This window comes from Podarcis gaigeae (assembly GCF_964106915.1).
Source record: "Podarcis gaigeae genome assembly, chromosome: 6".
In the NCBI taxonomy this organism is placed as follows: Eukaryota; Metazoa; Chordata; class Lepidosauria; order Squamata; family Lacertidae; genus Podarcis; species Podarcis gaigeae.
The window spans coordinates 49,485,398-49,508,532 of NC_139682.1; the positions used below are offsets into that span (position 1 = coordinate 49,485,398).

The 23,135-nt window shown below is 41.4% G+C and overlaps 1 protein-coding gene across 1 annotated transcript in view; it reads right to left on the reverse strand.

Annotated features, from left to right (window-relative positions):
- HYI (hydroxypyruvate isomerase (putative)) overlaps positions 1-22,900 on the reverse strand; it is a 155,436-nt gene extending 132,536 nt beyond the window's left edge. Inside the window, exons 1-2 of the mRNA XM_083742277.1 lie at positions 22,770-22,900; positions 16,825-16,919 (exon numbers count right to left, since the gene is read on the reverse strand). Of these exons, the coding sequence (XP_083598403.1) occupies positions 16,825-16,919; positions 22,770-22,885 (211 nt within the window). The 5' untranslated portion in view covers positions 22,886-22,900. The remainder of the gene's footprint in view (positions 1-16,824; positions 16,920-22,769) is intronic.
- Between the last annotated feature and the right edge of the window lie 235 nt (positions 22,901-23,135).

A 23,135-nucleotide genomic window follows, 5' to 3' on the forward strand; every position in this document is an offset into this window, starting at 1 on the left:
TGGAGGCTTGAGAGTCCATTCAGGCAAGTCAAGGCCTATACAGTAAGCACTTTTAACAGAAAGGCTGTGTTCCTGCCAGTGCTACTCCACTGCAGTCCCTAATACCTGTATGTAGATTTAAAAATATAGTGTCCCTAGTGGTGCTTCCTGTGCAGCATTGCTTTGTACCTTGTGAGGTGTTTGCAATACGTATGCAATTCCTTTCATCACAGGTCACTGTTCTTATTTAGGGCCAGGCTATGCAAAAGCTGTGTACAGCAGAAGATGTGCCCCTCTAAGGGTTTGTTCAATCATTTCCTTAACTCATTATTTAAGCTTAGTCTCTCTGAAGCTTGGATTACATTTCTAATTAATTTGGGGTGGGGAAAAGGTGATGGATTGACAGTTCTAGGGTTTCTCATTCATTCACTTGCCCATAAATGGAGAGTTCACAGACAGTGAAAGGGGGGTAATTATTCATTTCAGGCCTGCTTCTCTAAAGATAACTGGGATGGAATTTCTACTCTAGTGGCAGGAATGTTTCATACAGTGTGTGCTGATTAATAATTAGAGGTCTCTGACTATGGCTTAACAATTAACTGGTTCTTTATTGAGAACAAGTATTTACGAGCTATTCTGCTTCAGCTTGATCTATCCACACAGTGCACACATAAGATCTCGGCTGGTGTGTCCTCCAAACTTTCCCTCCCTGCAACGTATCATTTTCTTCCCAAGTTCTTTGAAGGTTGCTGTATTTCTCCTTTTAACAGAGTAGCAGTGTGCATATGTGTAGCTCAGTTCTTATACTGTATTACCTATGTGCTGGGCAAGACTGCCCTGCAAAGTAAGGCAGAGTGAGGTGGCCACTTCAAGCAGCTGATCTGGGGTGTCATGAAAAGGCAGCAAAATAATGTTTAATTTATTGTTGTTGCATTTGCACAGTCAGAGACGTTGAGAGATTTTTGTGGGATTTTGTGTCTTAGATAATAATAATAATAATAATAATAATAATAATAATAATAATAATTTATTATTTATACCCCGCCCATCTGGCTGGGCCTCCTCAGTCACTCTGGGCAGCTTCCATAGAAACAAAAAATACACTAAAATATCACATGTTAAAAACTTCCCTGAACAGGGCTGCCTTAAGATGTCTTCTGAATGTCAGGTAGTTGTTTGACATCTTTGATATCTGCTGGAAGGGCGTTCCACAGGGCGGGTGCCACTACCGAGAAGGCTCTCTGCCTGGTTCCCTGTAGCTTTGCTTGTCGCAATGAGGGAATGACCTTAGACACTATGAGCCTTGACTTGAGGGAGGAGGTGCTATTTCTTGCAAAATATGTTGGGACCATCTTGTTGCTACGTATGTGCAGACAGAACATGGCATCTATTACCAGACCATAGTATACAGTTTAGCTGCATAGTGGTTCTATTATTATTATTATTATTATTATTATTATTATTATTATATTTTTATTTTTACAACCCTTCATCCATAGATCTCAGGGCGGTGCACAACATAAAATTACAATATAGAAAACACAAAATATGCCCCTGACAACCTTCGAAAACCTCCTCCTAACAACAAAGGGAAACGGTAAAGGGACGGTATCCGCAATATACAAAATACTACTCCAAAATCCCGCAAATCCCCTAGACACAATCAAAAAACAATGGGAGAATGACATAGGCTATGAGATTAACCCCACTCAATGGACCAGAATGTGGTCTAAACCCCCCTTTAAATCCATATCAACAAAAAGAAAAGAACTCACACTGAAACTCACCTACAGGTGGTACCTAACACCAAGGAAACTAGCGCTAATACACCCAGGAACCTCACCAAAATGCTGGAGAGGGTGCACCAAAATGCTGGAGAGGGTGCACCTCCTCAGGCACATACCTCCACATGTGGTGGGAGTGTCCCAAAATTCAACTATTCTGGACAACAGCCATACAAGAAATATGTAAAATAACTAAGCAAGTAATAGACATCATCCCAGAATTGGCCCTACTAAACATCTTCCAAGACAACAATACCCATTTACACCACAAAGAACTCATAACCCACCTGCTCTCAGCAGCCAGAAACATCATAACCAGACACTGGAGAGACCTGTCAGGAGTAAGCATGGACCAATGGTACCAAATAGTATGGGAAACAGCCCTACTAGAAAAATTAACTAATAAACTGAAACTGACACGGGGACAAACAGAAGAAGACGCCTTCACCCCGGTATGGCTCCCCTTTATCACATACACAGCCCAACAGGACAATGACAATAATCCACCAACAGCATACAAATCAATATGGCTAACCTGATCCAAAACACCCACCCACCTCACTCACACACGAAAACAAAGATCACCACAGCCAATCACAAGCAAACAATCACACCCTAAGCCAACCCCAACCTCTCTCACCACCAAAGGAACACAAGTGAACAACACAAGCAATGCTGACACCAAACTCTACATACATTAAACATAATAGAAACACCGCCACCCGACCCCACCCCCACCCATCCTCCCTCTCCCCACCCCCTTTCTTTTTTCTTTCTGTTTTCTTCTCCCCCTAATGCCTCAACAAATGAAACGGATTTGTAAAAACGTTACATGGAAGAAGAAGAAGAAAAAATACGAGGCACTACACTTCTGTAAAACAAGAAAATCCTTAATAAAAAATATTTTAAAAAAAAGAAAACACAAAATACATAATAAAAATAAGAACAAAAAATGAACGGATAATCCTCCCCCCCTCCACTGCTTGTTTGAGTAACCAAAATCTTGCTTTTGCATTATACATTATTTATTTTTTATGTACTCTCTTCTTCTATATTATATGGATGACCCACGGCAGGTCTCTCACAAGAATAGCATTTAGACTACAATTCCCACCCACCCCCACCCCCAGTTTGAATCATCCTCAATAACCCTGCAAAGTAGGCTGGTTCTCCTGTACAAAAATTCTACATGATGCACTACACTTTTCTGAATATCAGTTGGTGGAAATAGCAAATGGTGAGTGTGCTGTTGTGCTCAGGTGCTGCTTGGCAGCTGGTGGGCAACTGTGAGAATGGTATGCTGAACTAAATGAGCCTTTGATGTGATCCAGCAGGAGTTTTCTTATTTTACTTCTAAAATGAGGATTCAAGTCGTCAACAAAATTATTCCATGTGTCTTGTACTGTATTGCGGAGCTGAGTGTTATGGGAACTATTTAACCGAGAACTATTTACAGATCTGCTGAACTGCAGCCTATTTCTCCAGTACAGCATACACAGCCTGGTGTGTCCTTCAAATACTGCCTTCTGGCAAGTCATGCTCCACTCTCCAAGTTCCAATGCAGGTTGGTACAAGTCAGACAAGCTCCCCTAACTCTTTTGCTGAAGTCATATTTCAAACCAAATCTAATTCTAGCTGCCATTGCCTCAGGAGGTTCATGGAGACCAAACTCTTGTCAGGAAGTAGTAAACTGCCCTGCTAGTAATTGTAGAATCATACAGTTGGAAGCCACCCCTGGGGTTATTTTCTCCAACTTGTTGTAGGATTCCCTATAGCTGAGCTACCTTCAAAAGATGTTGAGTCAGGGTGGTGGTGGTTGTTTTTAAAGTTTTCCAACAATAAAAGCTCTACAACAGTCTTACTCAATGCCTGCTAATACCCAACTACTCTCTCTGTGAGGAAGATTTCCAATGTTTAGCTTAAATTTACATTTCTACAAATAAACCCACTGCCTCTTGGTGTATATCATAATTATAGCAGTCATTTCATTATTTAAAGCAGGGATAGGCAAACTTGGCCCTCCTGATGTTTTGGGACTACAACTCTCACCATCCCTAACTAACAGGACCAGTGGTCAGGGATGATGAGAGTTGTAGTCCCAAAACATCGGGAGGGTCGAGTTTGCCTATGCCTGATTTAAAGGCTAGTGACATATTCCATCTTTAATAATTTGTTTAAATATTCATTCCAGTATGGGACCCAAAGTAGGCTTAGTTTTTCCAGCTGAGGCATGACTAGCAAATACTACAATTCCCTATATTTTAGGTACAAAGTATTTGCTACACCACTAGCAGCTAATGCAGCAGAAAGCTATACCTTCTATGCCTGTGGCTATGACATACTGCAACCACATGCTTATTACAACTTGGCCCCAGATCCTTTTCATTTGCTACTGTCTGTATCTCTTCAATTTGCGTTTCAGCATTTGGTTATGTTTAACATTATCATTTTTAGCACATTCTTGTGTTTTCAGTTCAAGTTTACAATTTATCGTGATTATTCTCATTGTAATCCTATCCTTCAAACTGTATGCACTTCATCCAGTTTTGCCTTGTCAGTGTTTTTTTTATAAATATGTACCATAATCCTTTATGCAAATAATTCATCAAAGAGGAATGAAACTCATGCATCAAAGTCCCATTTTACAACCTTAATCATAATCCAGATTGTTCTTCTAGAGACAAGTCTAGGAAGAAATATCCACAGATGAATTATTGCTTCTGGTTAATATAGCCTGGATTCTAATGTTTAGGGTTTATTCTGCAAACCTATCACTTCTCTAGGATCTAATGATCAAACACTAACAACACAAAGCCTTTTAATGATACCCAGGAGAAGCAAGGAGATTTCCCAAAGTCTCTTCTACAGCAGGAGGTGGGAAAGTTGCAGGAAAACATTGAAAAGGTGCTGAAATGCCAAACACAGCCATATGGTCCTCAAGATGTACTGCAAAGGGAAGCCACAGATGGAAACATTCCCTTGCATCAGCATGAATGAATTCAAACATTGGATCAGAAACTTGTGACACAGTCCAGAAAACTGCAGCAACCACCCTAAAAGCTGGTGAAAGACTTTAACTATTACAAAAAACCCATTCACTAGAAAAAATGGTTTGAAAGAAGACTAGATACCATTGCATATACAATGTTTGTCTTATGTACAGTATTTAGCATTCAGTCTCATGCCAAGTGCCTAAATACAGTTAATAATAGAATGCTTAGTGATTTAGGCTATAATCCTATTAAAATAAATGGTTAACAATCTATTGATTTCAATGGGTCTACTCAGAGTATGGCTTAGTGGAGGACAACCCATTGTCTTTATGACTTACAACAATGCAGTTACTAAGGGAGGTAATCAGTATTAATATCTTGTACATGAGGACGCAGGCTGACAGATATGAGTTTGTTCCAGTTTACAATTTAGGTGAGTTTTGAACTGTGGCTTTATGTAGAAGAAACTCTAGAATTTCCATGTAAATAAAATGGGCTTATAATTGCAGCCATAAAAAGTTTTTAAATATATGCATATAAACAACATGTTTTTGCGCAAATAATCTAATATTTGTGAAAACACATTTCACATCTATCCCACTATGCCAAATAGCTAATTGTTATTTAACATTAAGCTGTTAGGAATGGTCATTAATGGATCTGAGGTGAGGTGTTATCAGTACACTGATGGTGCCCAGATGTTTCTCCAAAACATCTGAATCAGGAGAGGCTTAACAAGCCCTGGACTGGAGTATGGACTTGGTGGTAGGCTGAACCAAACAGTCTGAATCCTGGCAAGATACAAGTGTTGTAAGCAAGTGGTTTCTGAGTCTGGATAATTGGTCAATTGCATGCATCATACGCACCCTGCAGGAGCAGATTTATATCTGGAGGTGCTCCTGGATCTGTTTCCATCTCTAGAGGCACAGGTGACCTCACCGGCTAGGAGCACATTTTACTAACTTTGGCTGGTAAGGCAGCTATGGCTGTTTGTGGACCAGGATAGCCTGATCGCTGTCATCCATGTGCTAGGATGAAATACTGCAATGTGCTCTGTTGGTTTGCCCCTAAGCTTGACTCAAAAGCTGCAGCTGGTACAAAATGTGGCAGCTTGACTGCTCACTGGGGCAGAATATCACAATCATATTACACTACTGCTAAAAGAGTCTGTCAAGACTGGCCCGTACGGGCAGGGGTACCTTTACCTTTACCTTTAACTATACAGCTTGGGACCAATATACCTAAAATATAATCTTACTTCCTATATATGCAACTTATCATGGTGCTTCTGCAGACATTTCCTCATCAGGAGGTCTGTTCCATAGATTGTTGACATCATGCTTTTAGTGTGGCAGTGCCTAACCTTTAGAACTGCATCCTGTTACATATCAGACAGGTACTGTCTCTAGTATCTTTTCAGCACCTATTGAAAACCTTACTTTTCCAACACATATTTTAAGCGGATGTTTTCATCTCAGTCTATTTGTATTGGACTAGAAATTATTTTTAAATTTGATTTTGATTTTATTTGTAATGTTTTCATTGTTAAATTGATTCAAGATGTTTTATGGGAAGCGATTCACAACTGAAATGAAATAAATAATTAAATAATATGTAGTTTCCTAAGAGATAACCACATCGGCCTGTTGCAGCGAAAACAACAGGGAGTCTAGTGGCGCATTTAAGATGAATAAATTCATTACAGTATAAAGCTTTCCTGGAGTAGAGTCTGCTTTACTGTATGAAACTGAGTCTAGTCCATGAAAGCATATGGCATAATATGTAAGTTCCCCACTCCTGATCTTGGAGTTTCTGCCCAACTCAGTATTTTTCTGTTACAGATATATTAAAACAATTGCCATATGTTCAGCTCTATACATCACAGATGGCCCTATAGTTCCAAATATATAACAAAGTATTCAGAAAGTCATCTTTTGAGAAGCCACAGTTTTATAGGTTAAAAAGAACAAGAGTTTCTGGTGTATGAAAAGCATCTCACTTTCTCATGCACAAGTATATATATTGATGGGGCTCCAGCTCCACTCTGAAAAAGTTTGTGGGGTGGGGTGGGGAGAGGTCTCTTTTACTTTGAAGGCCTCTTTGTAAACTTCTGACTTGTTCATAGTTCGCTTCTTAAGACTGTACAAGTCAAGGGATCGCTGAGGTGGAGGCATCCTTACACAGTGAGAATGCTGAGGGAGGTGATGTCTCACAAGGGTGACATCATGAACACACCTTGATTTTTGACAGCCATGGCTGAACTGCTCAGAGTGCTGCTGTTGTTACTGTTCTCTCTTGCTAACCTGCCACTCTTGCCCTGCTTCTGTTAATACAGGTTGTTGGAATATTTCCCCCCTCTTTATTCTAGATTATTAGCAGCCAGGTATTTTCTCTTTTTTACACCTTAAAACCACAATTCTCACCTTACTAATCAGGCTTACTCATGTGCACCATGCGTCTTATACACAAACACTGTGAAATCACAGATTCAAATAGCAATGTCACTTCTGCTGTGGTGTCAACCTGCAAGACGATAAACTCAACCATGCGCTCTCTCTCTCTCTCTCTCTCTCACCTGGTCCGCTGTTAATCACTTCTTCTTCATGAACATTTCTTTTGACAAATGTAGCAAAAGAAGATGGGAAACAAAACAAAGCAATCTCATCTCCATACATAAGAAACATTGCTGAAAACAATAACTTGGATGGGAAACTTGAAATGTAGAGAGAAAGAAGGCACTTTTTCATATGTGGTGGTCTTGTAATAAGGTTAAAGCTTACTGGGAACTGATATATAATGAATTGAAAAAGATGTTTAAGATAACGTTTGTTAAAAAAACCCCAGAAGCTTTTCTCTTGGGAATTATGGGATTAGAGCTATCCGAACAATATAGAAATTTATTTATGTATGTGACTACGGCTGCAAGAATGTTATTTGCCCAAATGTGGAAGGATGAAGAGGTCCCGATGAAAGAAGAATGGTTACAGAAACTAATGGAGTATGTAGAAATGGCAAAACCTACTGGAAGAATAAGAAATCAAGACAACAAACTTTTAGAAAGGAATGGAAATGGTTTATTGAGCATTTACAAACAAACTGTAAACAGGTCAAGACATCGGCAGGATTGTTGTAAAAACCTGCAGTGTGTGTGGGGGGGGAGTGAGTGAAAAGATGAATAAAAGAATAAGTTAAGGCAATTTGGAGTATGCAGGAAAGGACAAAAATATGTGTAAGGAGTTGCAGAAAGAGGGGGAAGGAAGTCAAAGTTGAAAATGTTAAAATTATGGTTAAATAATTGTTGTAATGTATATAAATGAAAACTATTTTTAAAAAAATAGAATGATAACTACCTGAAAGGCATAATGAAACACAGGGTGCATGAAAATCACCAGCACTTGTGAAGTGGCAAAGAGAATGCTTCATTTGCACAAGTAAAAAGAACACAGGAGAAAGTAAAACTGCAAATGGCATCAATAAGTAAGGGAATGTCTGTAAAATTCTAGGGACAGATAGGAAAGCTATGCACTCTGAAACTGGTACATACATTGACATGATTTCTGTAATACTCAAGCAATGAAGTTCAATCTAATCAAAGAGGAGTTCAGGATATGTGGACATCAGTCTCATTGGACCCTGCTGTCATCTATCTTCCATATGAAATGCCCAGAGTTGTTCCCAGAGTGCAGTATGTGAATATTTCCTCATTAAGAATTTGGATGAACTCACTGCCTCATTTATTATAAATGTGTAACCTACTCATCAGAGAGCAATAGCTTTTGGTTACTGCTGACCTGAGACAGGGCCAAACCAACAGCTCCCACACTATTCCCTCTTCCTCAAAGCCATCTACTTCTATTATTCAATTTTCAAATGGTTAAGCTATTAAAATTTAGGAACTGAATGTGCACAAAAACCCTTGCTGTTCGTTTATTTGGATTAAAATTGTGGTAGCTCCATGCTATGGATCTATGACAGAGTAAATAGGGTATACATGATAAAGAGTGCTACTTTCCAAAAGCCAAATTAAAGTAGGCACTGGCATTAATTAACATAAAAGCATTTCCTTTCCCCCTTCTTATCTCATACAGAGCACCAACAGAATTGCTTTAAAAATCTGACCATAGTCAGGGAGCTGATATGCTGAGCCAGCCTGCTGTTAGCCCATTAGTATTAAAACATTGTTTTCTTGTGCTCCAATTTGTCTGTCATATCTGCCTGTTGCCTTTTATTTATATGGTAAGATCTTTAGCAGAGACTGATAGTTGTATTCAGAGGACATTGGCCATGACTACAAACTCAGTTATTACCATTATAAATTTAATTGATTGAGTTTCTTTCCATGCAGCAAGCACCAGGATTTTCAAGCACTACCTGTCTGTCCACGGGCTTCCACAGAGGATGAGACTTCAGGGAGATGTGAGCTTCCATTTCTCATCTTATAAATTGATTGAAGGCTCTGAATGGAGGGGTGGGGCTGTTGGAGATAAGCAGTGTCCAGTGCACAGCGGAATGATGAAAAGTACGTGCCAACATGCTCTATATTACTTTATTTACACTTCAAAGCTGGTAATTTACAGAAAAACATTTTCCCTCTGCCGGAGCAGAGAAAGGCATCCTCTCTCCTCTAAAGCACGGAGAGAATCAACACTGAACTGCAAAGAACAGTGAAAAACAGGAAACCAGTGTACGTCACATCCAGTCTCCCTTCCCGTGAGAAAACCCAACAGCACTTGACTGTTGAATGTAAACATTGTCTTGTGACAAGCACTTCGCTGCTCAGTGAAGGAAGCAGAAACCAACATCCTCCCCCTTTCTGTGAACATCACTGGGCAGCGTGTTCGTACAATATCAGTACAAACCCAACTTCTGCACATAGGTACAGTGTTGATCCCTTGATACAATCTTGGACAATACATCAGCAGGAATTTCATTACCTGGCATATAGGACACCGTTACGAGTCCCTTTTGAATACGTTCCCTAGCATGTTGCAACTTCAATTGCAAGTGCTTCGTGCTTTGCTTACAACCTTCAGAATTCAGCAAAGCCAAACATGCTTTGTTGTCCTGGTAAACCTGGATTGGACATTTGACAGGAATTTTTATGTCTTTGCACAATTGTAACAACCATTCACAATCCTTAAGTGAATAAGACAGTGCATTCAGTTCAGCTTCACAAGTACTTAAGCTAACTGTTGTTTGCTTCTTGCATGACCAATCAAATAGACCCTGATTGTACTTATAGCAAACTCCAGACGTACTTTTCCTGTCTGTAGTGTCACTTCCAAAACTTGCATCTGCAAATATCTCAAGACCACCAGACTTCTGATTGTTAAATCTCAGTCTGTAATGCATAGTGCCTTTCAAATACCGCGCTATGCGTTTCAGAGCTTTCCAATCCTTAACAGTAGGATTGTTGACTTGTCTGCTTAGCAAATTACAGCTAACAGCAATGTCTGGTCTTGAACATCTGGCAATGAAGTTTAGCTTGCCTAGCACACTTCTGTACAGTGTAGTATCAGAAAATGCTTCTCCAGTGTCATCTACCTGATAACCTGTTGTCATCGGTGTGTCTACAGGGTTAGCATCCATCAGGTTTAGTTTGCTTAACACATCAGCAATTTTCCGTGACTGGTGTACTAGAATGTTACCATCTTGATCTCTCTCTATTTCCAGAGATAGGTAGTTGTTTACCTCACCAAGATCTTTCATGTCAAAGTGCTCTTTCAATTGAGCTAGGGCGTTATTGTACATTGTGACATCTTCCCAAAAGAATAAAAGATCATCAACATAAAACAAACAATACAGTTTCTTTTGCCCCTCCTCTTTGACAAATACACATGGATCAGCTTTCCCTTGCTTAAAACCTAGAGAAAACAATACTTCAGTGAGTTTTGTGTGCCAACACCGTGCACTTTGTTTGAGACCATAAAGGGACTTCTTCAGAGCACAAACAAATCCCTGTTTTACCTGTACGCCATCAGGTGGAAGCATATAAAGTGATTCATCTAGAGATCCGTACAGAAAAGCTGTATTCACATCATGGTGACTAATGTGTAGATTCTCTTCTGCAGCTAGCTTGAGCATAAGCCTAATGCTCTCATACCTCACGGTGGGTGAGTAGGTCTCGTGATAGTCTTCACCTGGTACCTGTGCAAAACCTCTGGCTACCAATCTGGCTTTGTGTCTGACTATCTTGCCATTTTGATCAGTCTTCGCTTTGAAGACCCATTTGCTTCCAAGCAGTTTCATTCCTGGAACTACTGGAACAAGATCCCATGTTTTGTTCCTTTCCAAGGAATCAAGCTCAGCCTTCATGGCATTTAACCATGGCTCAGCTTCCTTTGAATCCAAATCCTGGATTTCTTGGAAACTTGAAGGTTCAAATACCTTCTTGGAGCTTTTAACAGCTGTTACTGCTATCTTAGCAAACTCATCAGCAAATCTCTTTGGAGGTCTGCCTTTTGTCGCTCTCTGTGACCTACGAATTAGCCTTAAGTCTTCAACACTCTCCTCTTCCTTCTTAGGAGAAAATTGACCTATTGTGAACAATGGTTCCTCCAATTCTTGATCAGAGCTTTCAGAGGGTCGCATAGAGGCTTTCGCACTCTTGAAATCCTCTGAATCACCCGATTCAGTTTCAGACTCAGAATCAGAACCTTCATCAGTGGGTGTGGGTTGTTGCGGTTGCTTTTGACTATCCTCAGTTTCATCACTGTCATCAGGATAACATTGGAAAATTCCCACATTCTCCCCCCACTTGGCATTGTACTCAACACTTCTTGTGAGCTTAATTGCCTTAGAGTCAGTCATCATTATTCTGTAAGACCCTTTCTGATAACCTAGAAAGATACCATGCAATCCACGCTTGTCTAACTTGGAGCTTTGTGGTGAGTGAACCCACATGTCAGAACCAAAAATTTTCATGTGTTTGATGTATGGCTTCTTGCCAAACATCTTCTCATAGGGGGTACAACCAATCGCTGAAGATAACCTGCGATTATAACTGTAAGTGAAACATGAGAGAGCTTCGGCCCAATAACTCTCTGGAAGATTGGCATCATGCAGCAAGGTTTTTAACCCTTGAAGCAATGTCTGATTTGCTCGTTCCGCAAGTCCATTCTGCCATGGCGAGCGAGGACTAGACAAATCGTGTTGAATTCCTTTCTCAGTCAGAAAAGCTTCAAACTGCTGAGAAGTGAATTCTCCCCCGCGATCAGTGAAAAGAATTTTTATCTTCTTACCATGCACATTTTCCAACCAAGCACAGAATTCCTTGAACCTAGGAAAAGCCTCTGATTTCTGCTTGAGATTGTACACATAAATATACCTGGAAAATGCATCAATGAGAACCATGAAGTACCTGTTTCCACCCAAAGAGGGCGCTAGTGGTCCAACCAAATCAGCATGAACAACCTGGTATGGTTCTGTAGCTTGCCTACTAGACACCTTACCTTTCGCAGCCATTTTTACCTTGTTTGCTGCGCATGCCTTGCACTTCATGTGGTACCTGCAGGGTTTAATAGTCATACCTTCAACCAAGGCAGGCATTTTAGATACTGCCTCAAAATGCAAATGACCAAATTTTCTATGAAAATCGTGAATACATTCTGCATGCAAACTTTTGTTAGAACCTGCAATGCAACAAGTGTCATCCTGCACAACATCATCAAAATACAAAACATACAAACGATCAACATATTCAGCATGCAATACATAATCATTTTTCTTTGTGATGATGCACCTTTTGTTCTTAAAGGAAACGTCAATTTTCCGCTCATTCAGCTGTCCAACGCTGAGCAGATTATGCTTGGCATCTGGCACATAAAGCACATCCTGTATCGATAAGTCCAAACTGTGAAGAACAACAGTTCCGTAGCCTTTACTGGGAATTGTGTGGTCATCCGCCTGGTGAATCGCACCTTCCTGCGGTGTAAAAGACACGAACAGTCGCTTATCGTTGCACATGTGGTGGGTCGCCGCTGAATCAACAACGAAGAAAGATCTAGATGTCTTCTGGACCTCTGCAACCTTTGGAGTGAAGCGTGAGACCATTGCCTTGTGCTGCGTTGTCCTGGACACCGGACCTTTGCCTTTGCCTCGGCCTTTTCCACGCGATGAGCTTTCGCTGCGCTGCTCTGTCTTGGCCCTGGGATATCTGCATTCCCTCTTCATATGGCCTAGACGTCCACACGTGTAGCATTTCACTGCCTTCAAAGCTTTGGCGCCATCTGGTGGTTCCACTGCACTATGGGATGACGTCTGTGAAGTCTCCCCCTTGCCCATGCAGCTATCACCCTGGCGGTCTGCTTCATTCTGAATCATGGCAGTTTCACAGGCTACTGTGAGTTGAGCATTTGGCTGATCAGCATCAAATTCCCCACTTGCCTCAGCCAGCCTTCTGCAGCTAGCCATCATGACTTTGGCATTAGCCTTCTGCGTCATCTCTGCTGCTTTAAATCAGGCTGCTTTATACTAGCTGTGTCTGTGTACAGCTGCTTCAATCCAAAAGCAAATTCAAAAACAGCCTCTGCCTTGTGAACCTGTGCCTTTCTGCTTAACTGCTTTGCTTATCTGCAGCTGCTTCAAACCGCATTCCAAAGGCAAGTTCAAAAGTGAAAGTTCTCTCTGCTGTCTTAAATTCATGCTGCGACACTGCTGCAGCTGCTTTACTTTCGATTTCCCCCAGCATAGGAAAAATGTATCCTTCTAGCCTTTTGCCTGTGCCACGGCAAAACCGGCTATAAAAGTTCAAAGTCCAGCCATAAAGCCATTAATTAGAAGCTGGCAGGCTGCCCGGAGCTGTAGCACATACCTCATCAATCATCTTGACGCGCAGAGATATCGTCCGATCCGGCCCTCTGCATTCCGATCCTTTGCCGGCACTCCAATTCTTTGCTCCTTTGTTCCTTTGCCAGGAGCCCGACTTCTGGAGTCCATTCTCAAAACACTGCGTTTTTCTGGGCCCATAACCAAATGTTGGAGATAAGCAGTGTCCAGCGCACAGCGGAATGATGAAAAGTACGTGCCAACATGCTCTATATTACTTTATTTACACTTCAAAGCTGGTAATTTACAGAAAAACATTTTCCCTCTGCCGGAGCAGAGAAAGGCATCCTCTCTCCTCTAAAGCACGGAGAGAATCAACACTGAACTGCAAAGAACAGTGAAAAACAGGAAACCAGTGTACGTCACATCCAGTCTCCCTTCCCGTGAGAAAACCCAACAGCACTTGACTGTTGAATGTAAACATTGTCTTGTGACAAGCACTTCGCTGCTCAGTGAAGGAAGCAGAAACCAACAGGGGCTGCTTTCCAGATCAGTTTCCTTATAGGACTTGATCAGGGCAGAAGACAAGCATCTCAGTCCCAGGAAAAGATATCCTAATGTTTTGTTGATGCAGATGCATTTGTGGATGTCAATGCTCATCTGAGCTTAACTGAATTCACATGCGTAGGCAAATTTTGTTGGCCACCAGAAGCAGTCACATCAGGGTAATGGGTGCCAGAGTGTTGGCACAGCTACTTATGGGCCTTCTCACCTACTAAGGATGCTGGGGTTAAATGAAGCACTCCCCATTACATGCAGCTTACTTACTTCTCTGGAGTCACAGGTTTCTGTGGCTTTGCTCCTTTTTCTCATTGGCCCGATTACATCGCTACCTATTCCAAGTGAAGCTGCCTGTGACATATTTGTTTTACCTTAGTTCAGCTTCTTTAACGAGTTTCTCACCCTGCTTGTCCCAAACTAAAGAGGGCAATTTCATTAGAATACTTATCTCTTTTAATCTTATTAATTATGTGTGTGACATTAAGATGTAATGCTTCCATCACCATTAAAACACCACATTCTCAGCTTTCCCCCCTCTAACGAGTAGACAGTACCCAGATGGCACAATCTCATTTTCCATTTGCTGCTGTGACCAACTACCTTTGCAAATGTAGGGACTATACTCATTAATGGAGAATAGGAATACCAACAGCTGTTAGCTAAGGGCCACTTCACACGCTACATGAAGATAATCTCTGCATAGGAAAATATATATTTTACAAGGCAGGATCACTGTATGGTCCTGCTACTCTGGTGGCTACTACTTCAGGGCTACTGCCAATGTAACCTAGTAACCATCCTGTGCATACCTAGCAACGATGTCAGAGGCACAATAGCTGCAGAAATATGTGCCAATATAAAAACATCAAAAGACATTCACACAGCACTCTTGGTAGTTTGCTGCATCTCGTGAATCATGAGCTTGCTTGCTGCCACTGCCCCATATTGGCAATGTAGGGAAGGCACCAATCAGTGGAGAGCGGCGGGCTAGGATACCATCCAACCTGGCATTCACATACCCCACACACAATTCACAACAGGGCAGACATACACCACAGTGCCTTTTCCAGCAGAGTCCACCATGGTGCAACGAGCTGGCAAATATGACACTTATCGTCCCAAACACCAGAGCTGTAGAAAGGGCTTTGAATCTCCTGGCAGCACAAACACACACAGCCTGCAAACAGGCCAGACAGGATTGCCATTCTAATCACAACTATATAGCCCAGTGGGTAAGAATCTTGCATGTAGAAAGTACTGGTTTTCTAGGATAATGATTTGATTGTCACTGTGGATATAATGCTCCATGACAGTTTAAATTCTCTTGAAATGCTCTACACAATACAGATCTATTGGTGTCCCTGTATGGGGGTGGGGACAAGCTTTTTGCAAGGAAGAGACAAGAAAGAACAGAAACAATAGGAAGCTCAGAGGAATAAAATAAACACTAGGATTTACATGGGAGCCAAGTGGTAAATAGTACTGCAGAAGGAATAGGATATATGGATTCACACCTGCAACAGCAGTGGTGAGGAACCTGTGGCTCTCCAGATGTTGCTGGAATCCAAGTCCTATCTGCCCCAGCCAATGTGCAATGGATTAGGGGCAGAGTTCTCTCGCATTTTCTGGAGTGTCACACGTTCTCAACCCTGGTGCTACAGGGAGATGCTGAAATTATCACTGTAATACGAAAGTTAATCTGCCACCAACAACAGTGAGATGCAGAAGAGAGGGCAGCATTACTAGAGCCCAAAACTCTCATTTAATGGAGCAGCTCCCTAACAACATAGTCACATTTACAATGAGACTTGGTAGTTTCCCAGGGCCCAGAACATGACTTGCTGCCTTCTCTTCCCCCATCCATTGCACCCAGGAAACACAGCCATACAGAGCAGAACTGAAGAAACTACCTAGCTCTTTTGCATGGGTCTGAGCCAGCGAAATGATCAATCAGAGCTGCAAGGACCAATAGCCTCATTCAGGCAACTACCCCAGGATTATTTGCACAGTTAATACATCTCATCCTGCCATGCCTCCTGTTCACCTGCACCCCTCAGCAGATTTAGTATATATTCTCTCCCCACCCCACTCCCCTCACCTCATGTAGAGTAAATGGCTATAACACTGTCTCCACTGACTATTCTGCTCCATGTGCCCTGAGTCATATACAGTACTGCAAGGAAATTGAGTAACAAGTGCTTGGTATCTGAAGAAGTGTGCATGCACACGAAAGCTCATACCAAGAACTAACTTAGTTGGTCTTTAAGGTGCTACTGGAAGGATTTTTTTTGTTTTGAAGTGCTTGGCCAGTTCTACCAAAACAACAGAGTGAAATGTGTTCACCAGCAAAGTTAGTTGTGCTTCCCATGATAGAAGCTTGCCTGCATTTGATGTTTTATTGCCAATAGGGCTCCATTTCCACAACCTGTATACTGAATCATTGACGGTATAAAAGACACTGTTATCACATGTAAACTATGGGAGTGATATTTAACCAGCTAACACTTTCAATATTATAGGGCAAGGTATATGTGTGTATATATATGTGTGTACACACATATATAGGGAGGGAGAGGGAGAGAGAGAGGGGAAGGAAGGAAGGAAGGAAGGAAGGAAGGAAGGAAGGAAGGAAGGAAGGAAGGAATACTACTTTCAATGATCAGGGAAGATTCTACTAGTTCGAGGGCTGAGATAAACTGGGTGTTTCACTTTCATTGTACGTTTTCCCTTCCCTGGTTTACCTGCATGGGGTGCCTTGTTCTTGCTGTCCCAGTTGCAGCTGTGCTCTAGGGTTCCTGGCAGGCTTTTGCATTTGGATTCCAGAGGTGTACGGGTTCTGAAAAGGAGAAGACATAGGTTAGTACAGTGGTACCTCGAGTTCCAAATGCCTCAGGTTACAAACTCCGCTAACCTGGAAGAGTTACCTTGAGTTGAGAACTTTGCCCCAGGATGAGAACGGAAATCGTGTGCCAGCAGCCCAACAGCAGCACGAGGCCCCATTAGCGAAAGCACGCTTCTAGTTAAGTACAGTTTCAGGTTAAGAATGGACCTCCAGAACGAAATAAGTTCGTAACTAGAGGTACCATTGTAATATGTTCTTTTCACTTGGCTGTAAATCTTGACTCACTGTTGTTAGTGCAAGTGCCCTTTCACCAGAGTACCTGTCACCTCTTTTTAAGGCATAGCATTATGCCATCACAAAAAGCTGCATCAGGTAGCCTGAGGGCAGGAACACACCCTGAGTGAGCATAGGATTCCACTCTTTTGCTTCATCCACTTTTCCTCTTTTCGTAAGCATTGCTCTGTGGGCATAAGGCTGCACTAATCTCTCGTCGGTAAAAGAGTATTGCTACACTAGTGTTATCCACACACACCCCGCTCCATGAGCAAGTCATTGTCCTCTGCTGGTATAAAGTGCTGCAAAGGGTGTTGCTGAGTGTTGTGTTTGTGTGCACCACAAGTACATTGATCATGCTGTTGCCTGCAACAGTATTCGCACTACTGCACTCCTGGCCTGAAAAACAGTTAAATAGTACTTCAATGCATTCCAATAAACTTCTGTGTTTAGTGTGAGAGAGGGAGATATTATTTCCATATGGGAACACAGGGACCTGACTTCTAATGCTCAGTACCATCTAAGCTACAGTACTATCTCCATCTAGCTCAGTATTGTCTACACTGACTGGCAGCAGCTCTCCAGCATTTCAGACAGGGAATCCTTCCCAGCCCTTCCTCACAGGAAAGTAACAGTATGAGAAGCTGCTTTTAGATGATAAGGCCTTGTGCCCTGATGCTCATGTTGTAGCTAAAACAAAGATTGCTGAAAAGTGTTGTCCGAACAAAGGGTAAGGGAAATCTCACTTCACAAATAGTGTTGGGATATTTCGGATGTGATGGCTAAAGTGTCACAATAACCATTGCTTGTGAACAAATTAAATTAGTTTATTTGTGGATAAAGGTGATCCAGTTGATACAGTATACTTGGATTTTCAAAGTACTTTTGCAAGATCTCTTACTGAAGACTTCAAAAAGATAAAATGTGACAGAGAAGGACCAGCAGTTGGTTAAAAACTATAAAACACAGAGTAGGTATAATTGGTATAAAAAACAAGCATATGTTCCTCAAAGCCACTTTTCACAGCATGTAGGCTCCTGTTCAACCAGTGTCTGCCATGGTTGACATATAGACTGCATACACACTATACCTTTAAAGTCCATCTTTAAAGCACACCTCCCCCCTTCAAGAATTCTGGGCGCTAGAGTTCATTCCTTACAAATTGAAAGTTCCTAGCAACCCAGTATCCAGAATTCTCTGCAGGAAAAACATGCTTTGAATGTGTTCTAAAGCCACATTTTTTCTAGCATGCCCAGCTTTGTCAGTGGCTAGAACACATGCATTATATGCAGAAGGTTCTAGGTTTAATTCCTGGCATTCCCAGATAGGGCTGGGAAAGACCCCTGCCTGAAATCCCGAACAGTTTCTGCTAGTTAGTGTAGACAAACCTCCCCCAACCTGGTGCCTTCCAAATGTTTTGGACTACAATTCATATCAGACCCAGCCAAGACAGGAGTGCCAGCTTGGGCTGATTTGAGTTACAGTCCAAAACATCTGGAGGACACCAGGTTAGGAAAGGCTGGTTTGGACAACAGGGAACTAGATGGACCAGTTTGATATAAAGTACTTTACTACATTCCTATAACTGTTTACACACACCCCTTCACACTTTGCATGCCTACCACTGGCAAACATTGGTGGATCATCAGTGTGACCTAGCTGCCCTGTAAACGCTTTAGGTTATAGTGAAAATTAGGATGATATACCACTAAGTGGTAAAACTGGAAAACCCTAGATGAAGCAACAGCTCTTATAGGCGGTAATTAGACATTTTTGAAATTCAATATTTAGAAATACAAGGTTGTATTAATACTTGGTTGTGTGACCAGGCTGATTGTCTATACTGTACTTGATATTGTGCAGTATATGTTTGTACAGAAAAGGTTGTTTTCTGCTGCTCCAGAGAAGCGGACACGGAGCAATGGATCCAAACTACAAGAAGGAAGATTCCACCTAAACATTAGGAAGAACTTCCTGACAGTAAGAGATGTTCGACAGTGGAATTTGCTGCCAAGGAGTGTGGTGGAGTCTCCTTCTCTGGAGGTCTTTAAGCAGAGGCTTGACAACCATATGTCAGGAGTGCTCTGATGGTGTTTCCTGCTTGGCAGGGGGTTGGACTCGATGGCCCTTGTGGTCTCTTCCAACTCTATGATTCTATGATTCTATTCTATGATTCTATGTTTCATGTTAAGATGGTTATTCAGTGACTAATGCCTCCAACATTCTTTTCTCCTTGTTCCCCACCATTCACTTCGCCATAGAACACACAGTCCTTGACATCCAGACACAGCCAGTTCCCTTCCAAGCCACCTAAGTCTTGTTATCTGGAGTCTTTGGTTTCTGGGAGGGGGCTAGAAAACATTGATAAGGACCTGGTTCTTTGCTGCCACTGATACTGGAAGATGAGTTAGTCATTTTGTGTATCTAGGGCTTCAAAGGGCTAGCTCCCACCCTACTTGCAACTATCTGCAGACTATGCTAATAAAAAGAAAATCACAATTACACTGCGGAAATTGATGGTGCATGCAAAACATTGAATACTTGGTGATGTTCAGATCATCCCTTAGAAGAACTGGAAAACACATGTCACAAAGGCATTATTTAAATGTTTGGTATGGAACAAATTCTTCGGAAGGGGAGTCAAGAAGGATTGGGGAAATGGCTGTAAAATCAGTGTAGGAGCATGTGCTTCGCATGCAAATGGTCTAAAGTTCAATCCCCAGTAGGGCTGGGAAAGTCCCCTGCCCTTAACCATGGAGAGCCACTGGCAGTCAGTGAGCTAGACTGATCAACAGTCTGACTTGGTACAATGCAGCTTCCTGTGTCCCTATGTAAGAAACAGAGGTCTCCAGTCTTTAATAAAAGACTGCGGAGGAAAGACAAATATAATTAATATGTAAAGAGAATGCAAAGAAAAACAGTAATTTACTTCCCTCCCCCAACATGTAAATCAAACCCGACAAACAATAAAATGTTTAGAAATAAACAGATGTTTAAAAATAGCCATTAAAATCAACAGACACATAACCAAACATTTCTGAACAACACAACCATTCCAGATGTAATTTATGATGAAAGGGTTGAGTTTTGCAATGGGGCTGATATAAGACCATTTGTTTTATTCATATACCACTTCTCTACCACCATGGAACTCAAGGTAGTGTAAATATGATTCCTATGGTGTACCACAAATGCACTGGTCAGATTCTGACCTACTTAGCAAGGTTGCCCCATGATGACCCTCAGGGCTTGATTTAGGTAAACTAGGAAAGAGATAAATTAAAGATCCTAAACTGCTAGCATATTGCAAAGCTAAGCAGGGTGATGTATAGTTTCAAACTGAATGGGGGGCTGTGTGTTGAGATTCCTGCATTCCACAGGGTTGAACTAGATGACCTATGGATTCCCTTCCAGCACAATGACTGTATGGTTCTATGAAATAATCATGGTAGAGATCATAGAGGTTTAGCGGGCGAATGGAACATTAGCACACAATCCAATACACATCTACCGGTAATTTGAGGAAAGTTCTGCTGAGTGATACTTATTCCCAACATGTTTAGGGCTGTAGCCTCAGAGTGCAATACTATACTGCAGATCCAGTGGCTAAGGGAGCTTTAGGATATGGCAGAAACTGCACTAACTAGGGTTGCCATACGTCAGAAAGTAAAAACCAGGACACACCAAAGTTGTTGAGCTTTTGTTTTTTTACACCACCTTTCAGAAATCCCCCCGGATGTCAATTCCACCTTTGTCCAGGGTGTATGGCAACCCTAACTAAAATGGCATATTTCTGGATATACCGTACCTCTGCCATTGGAGATATGCCCATTTAGCACAAGACGTTGGACATAACATTATGTTTCCTGACTGGGAACAGTTATGGACCACAGGTATGAAGTTTACGGCATGTAATGTCTTAAGAGAGAATATTATGAAAATAATTTACAGGTGGTACATGACCCCAGTCAAGCTTGCAAAAATTTATCATTTGCCCGATAACAAATGTTGGAAATGTAAAGAAAATGAAGGTACATTCTTTCACCTTTGGTGGACGTGCCCAAGGATTAAGGCTTTCTGGGAAATGATATATAATTAAATGAAAAAGGTATTTAAATATACCTTTCTGAAGAAACCAGAGGCCTTTCTCCTGGGCATGGTCGGCCAATTGGTGCCAAAGAAGGATAGAACTTTCTTTATGTATGCTACAACAGCAGCAAGAATACTCATTGCAAAGTATTGGAAGACACAGGATCTACCCACTCTGGAATAATGGAAGATGAAGGTGATGGACTATATGGGATTGGCTGAAATGACTGGCAGAATCCAAGACCAGGGAGAAGAGTCAGCGGAAGAAGATTGGAAGAAATTTAAAGACTATTTACAGAAATATTGCAAAATCAATGAATGTTAGAATGATGTCGGATAGAAATTACCGTAAGTGGTTTCCAGCTGTAATGTATTAAGAGAATATGGAAAAAAGGTTTAGAAGTAGGTTAAAGTTTATTGATAAGGATTTGCTGAACTTACAATTTGAATTGGAATACAAAAAAAGGGAGGTATGAGGAGGTCTGGGAAGTAAGTTAAAGGAAAATAAGTTATGGAAAATTTGCGTGTTTTTAATTATTTTTATTTTTCTATTTTTGTTATTTTTTTCTTATTTTTGATTTTTATTGTACTAACATTGGAAATTCTAATAAATATCTTTAAAAAAAAGAGAGAGATGCCCATTTAATGTTGTGGAAATACTAGCACTTCACCAGTGGTGGGACAAAATGGACATAGGAACATGAATGGATCATGAAAGGGAGAAGCAGACATATGCTGAATTCTTTGCATCCCACAATTCCTGATTCCACTTTCACCCCAGCCCTCTGATAACTCCAGAGGAGGTTTTGTAATAAAACAGAACCTCAAAAGAGAGCACAACCCGCCATGCTGCCAACCTGGGAAATAAACCTAAGAACAAAGCATCTCACACAGGTATGGGGGAAATCCAAAGCAGAAATGCTGCAGGTGTCTGTCTCGCTTCCCTTGCCATATGAGTCAACAATGTCTTGGCCAAACTCCATTGCTGAAGCAATACTTCCTCCCCTCAGCATCAATGTATCCCATAGAACAGGGATTCCCAAACTGGCCATCAATGGTTCACAAGCTCAGTTCAGGTGATCCACAGTATGCACATGCATTGCATTAAGTATTCATATTGATTTTAAATTGTATTTTAATTGCCTCTCTTGTTACTTATATTGTATTTTATTGTATTACAGTATGTAACATAATAAAATATGATATGTAAGAAATAAAAGATGCAATAAAATACAATTAAAAATCATACAGCATCTAGCACAGCACATTACAATTGCTACAGCAGGGAGAAAAAACAATTCAGTGGTCTGCCGAGACATTCAGCAATGTTCCAAGTGGTCCATGGGGGAAAACATTTGGCAAGCACTGTTACAGAGGGGGACACAAGTACTGATGCTGTGCTGAGATGAAACTTCCTGCTGGCCCTAAAGCTCCACAGGCAGGATGACAGAGTTCACACCACAAACTTCATTAACTACAAACCTGCTGAAGCAGTGCTCAGCATAGTTCAGGCTGGCCTCCATCTTTTCTCTGTCCTCACTGCCAATGAGAGGATCGAGGGGAGAGGGTATGGTGGAGAGAACATAGTACAGGGTCATATTGATTGTGTTGCTTGAGAGAGTGTGAGCTTCATTAACTACAAACCCTGGTTTGACGTATCAATTGCTCAGTTTGAGGGGTCCTACATAACATGGAGTTTGTCTACAAAACTCTACAAAATGACTACAAAACCCTATAGAAGGTTTTGTGGGAATCCTAAATTTTGGTGTTTGTAGTTAATGAAGCTCACACCATAAATGTAGTAGGCATGGAGGGCTGGTCACCACCCATCCCAGGCACCCCATTCCC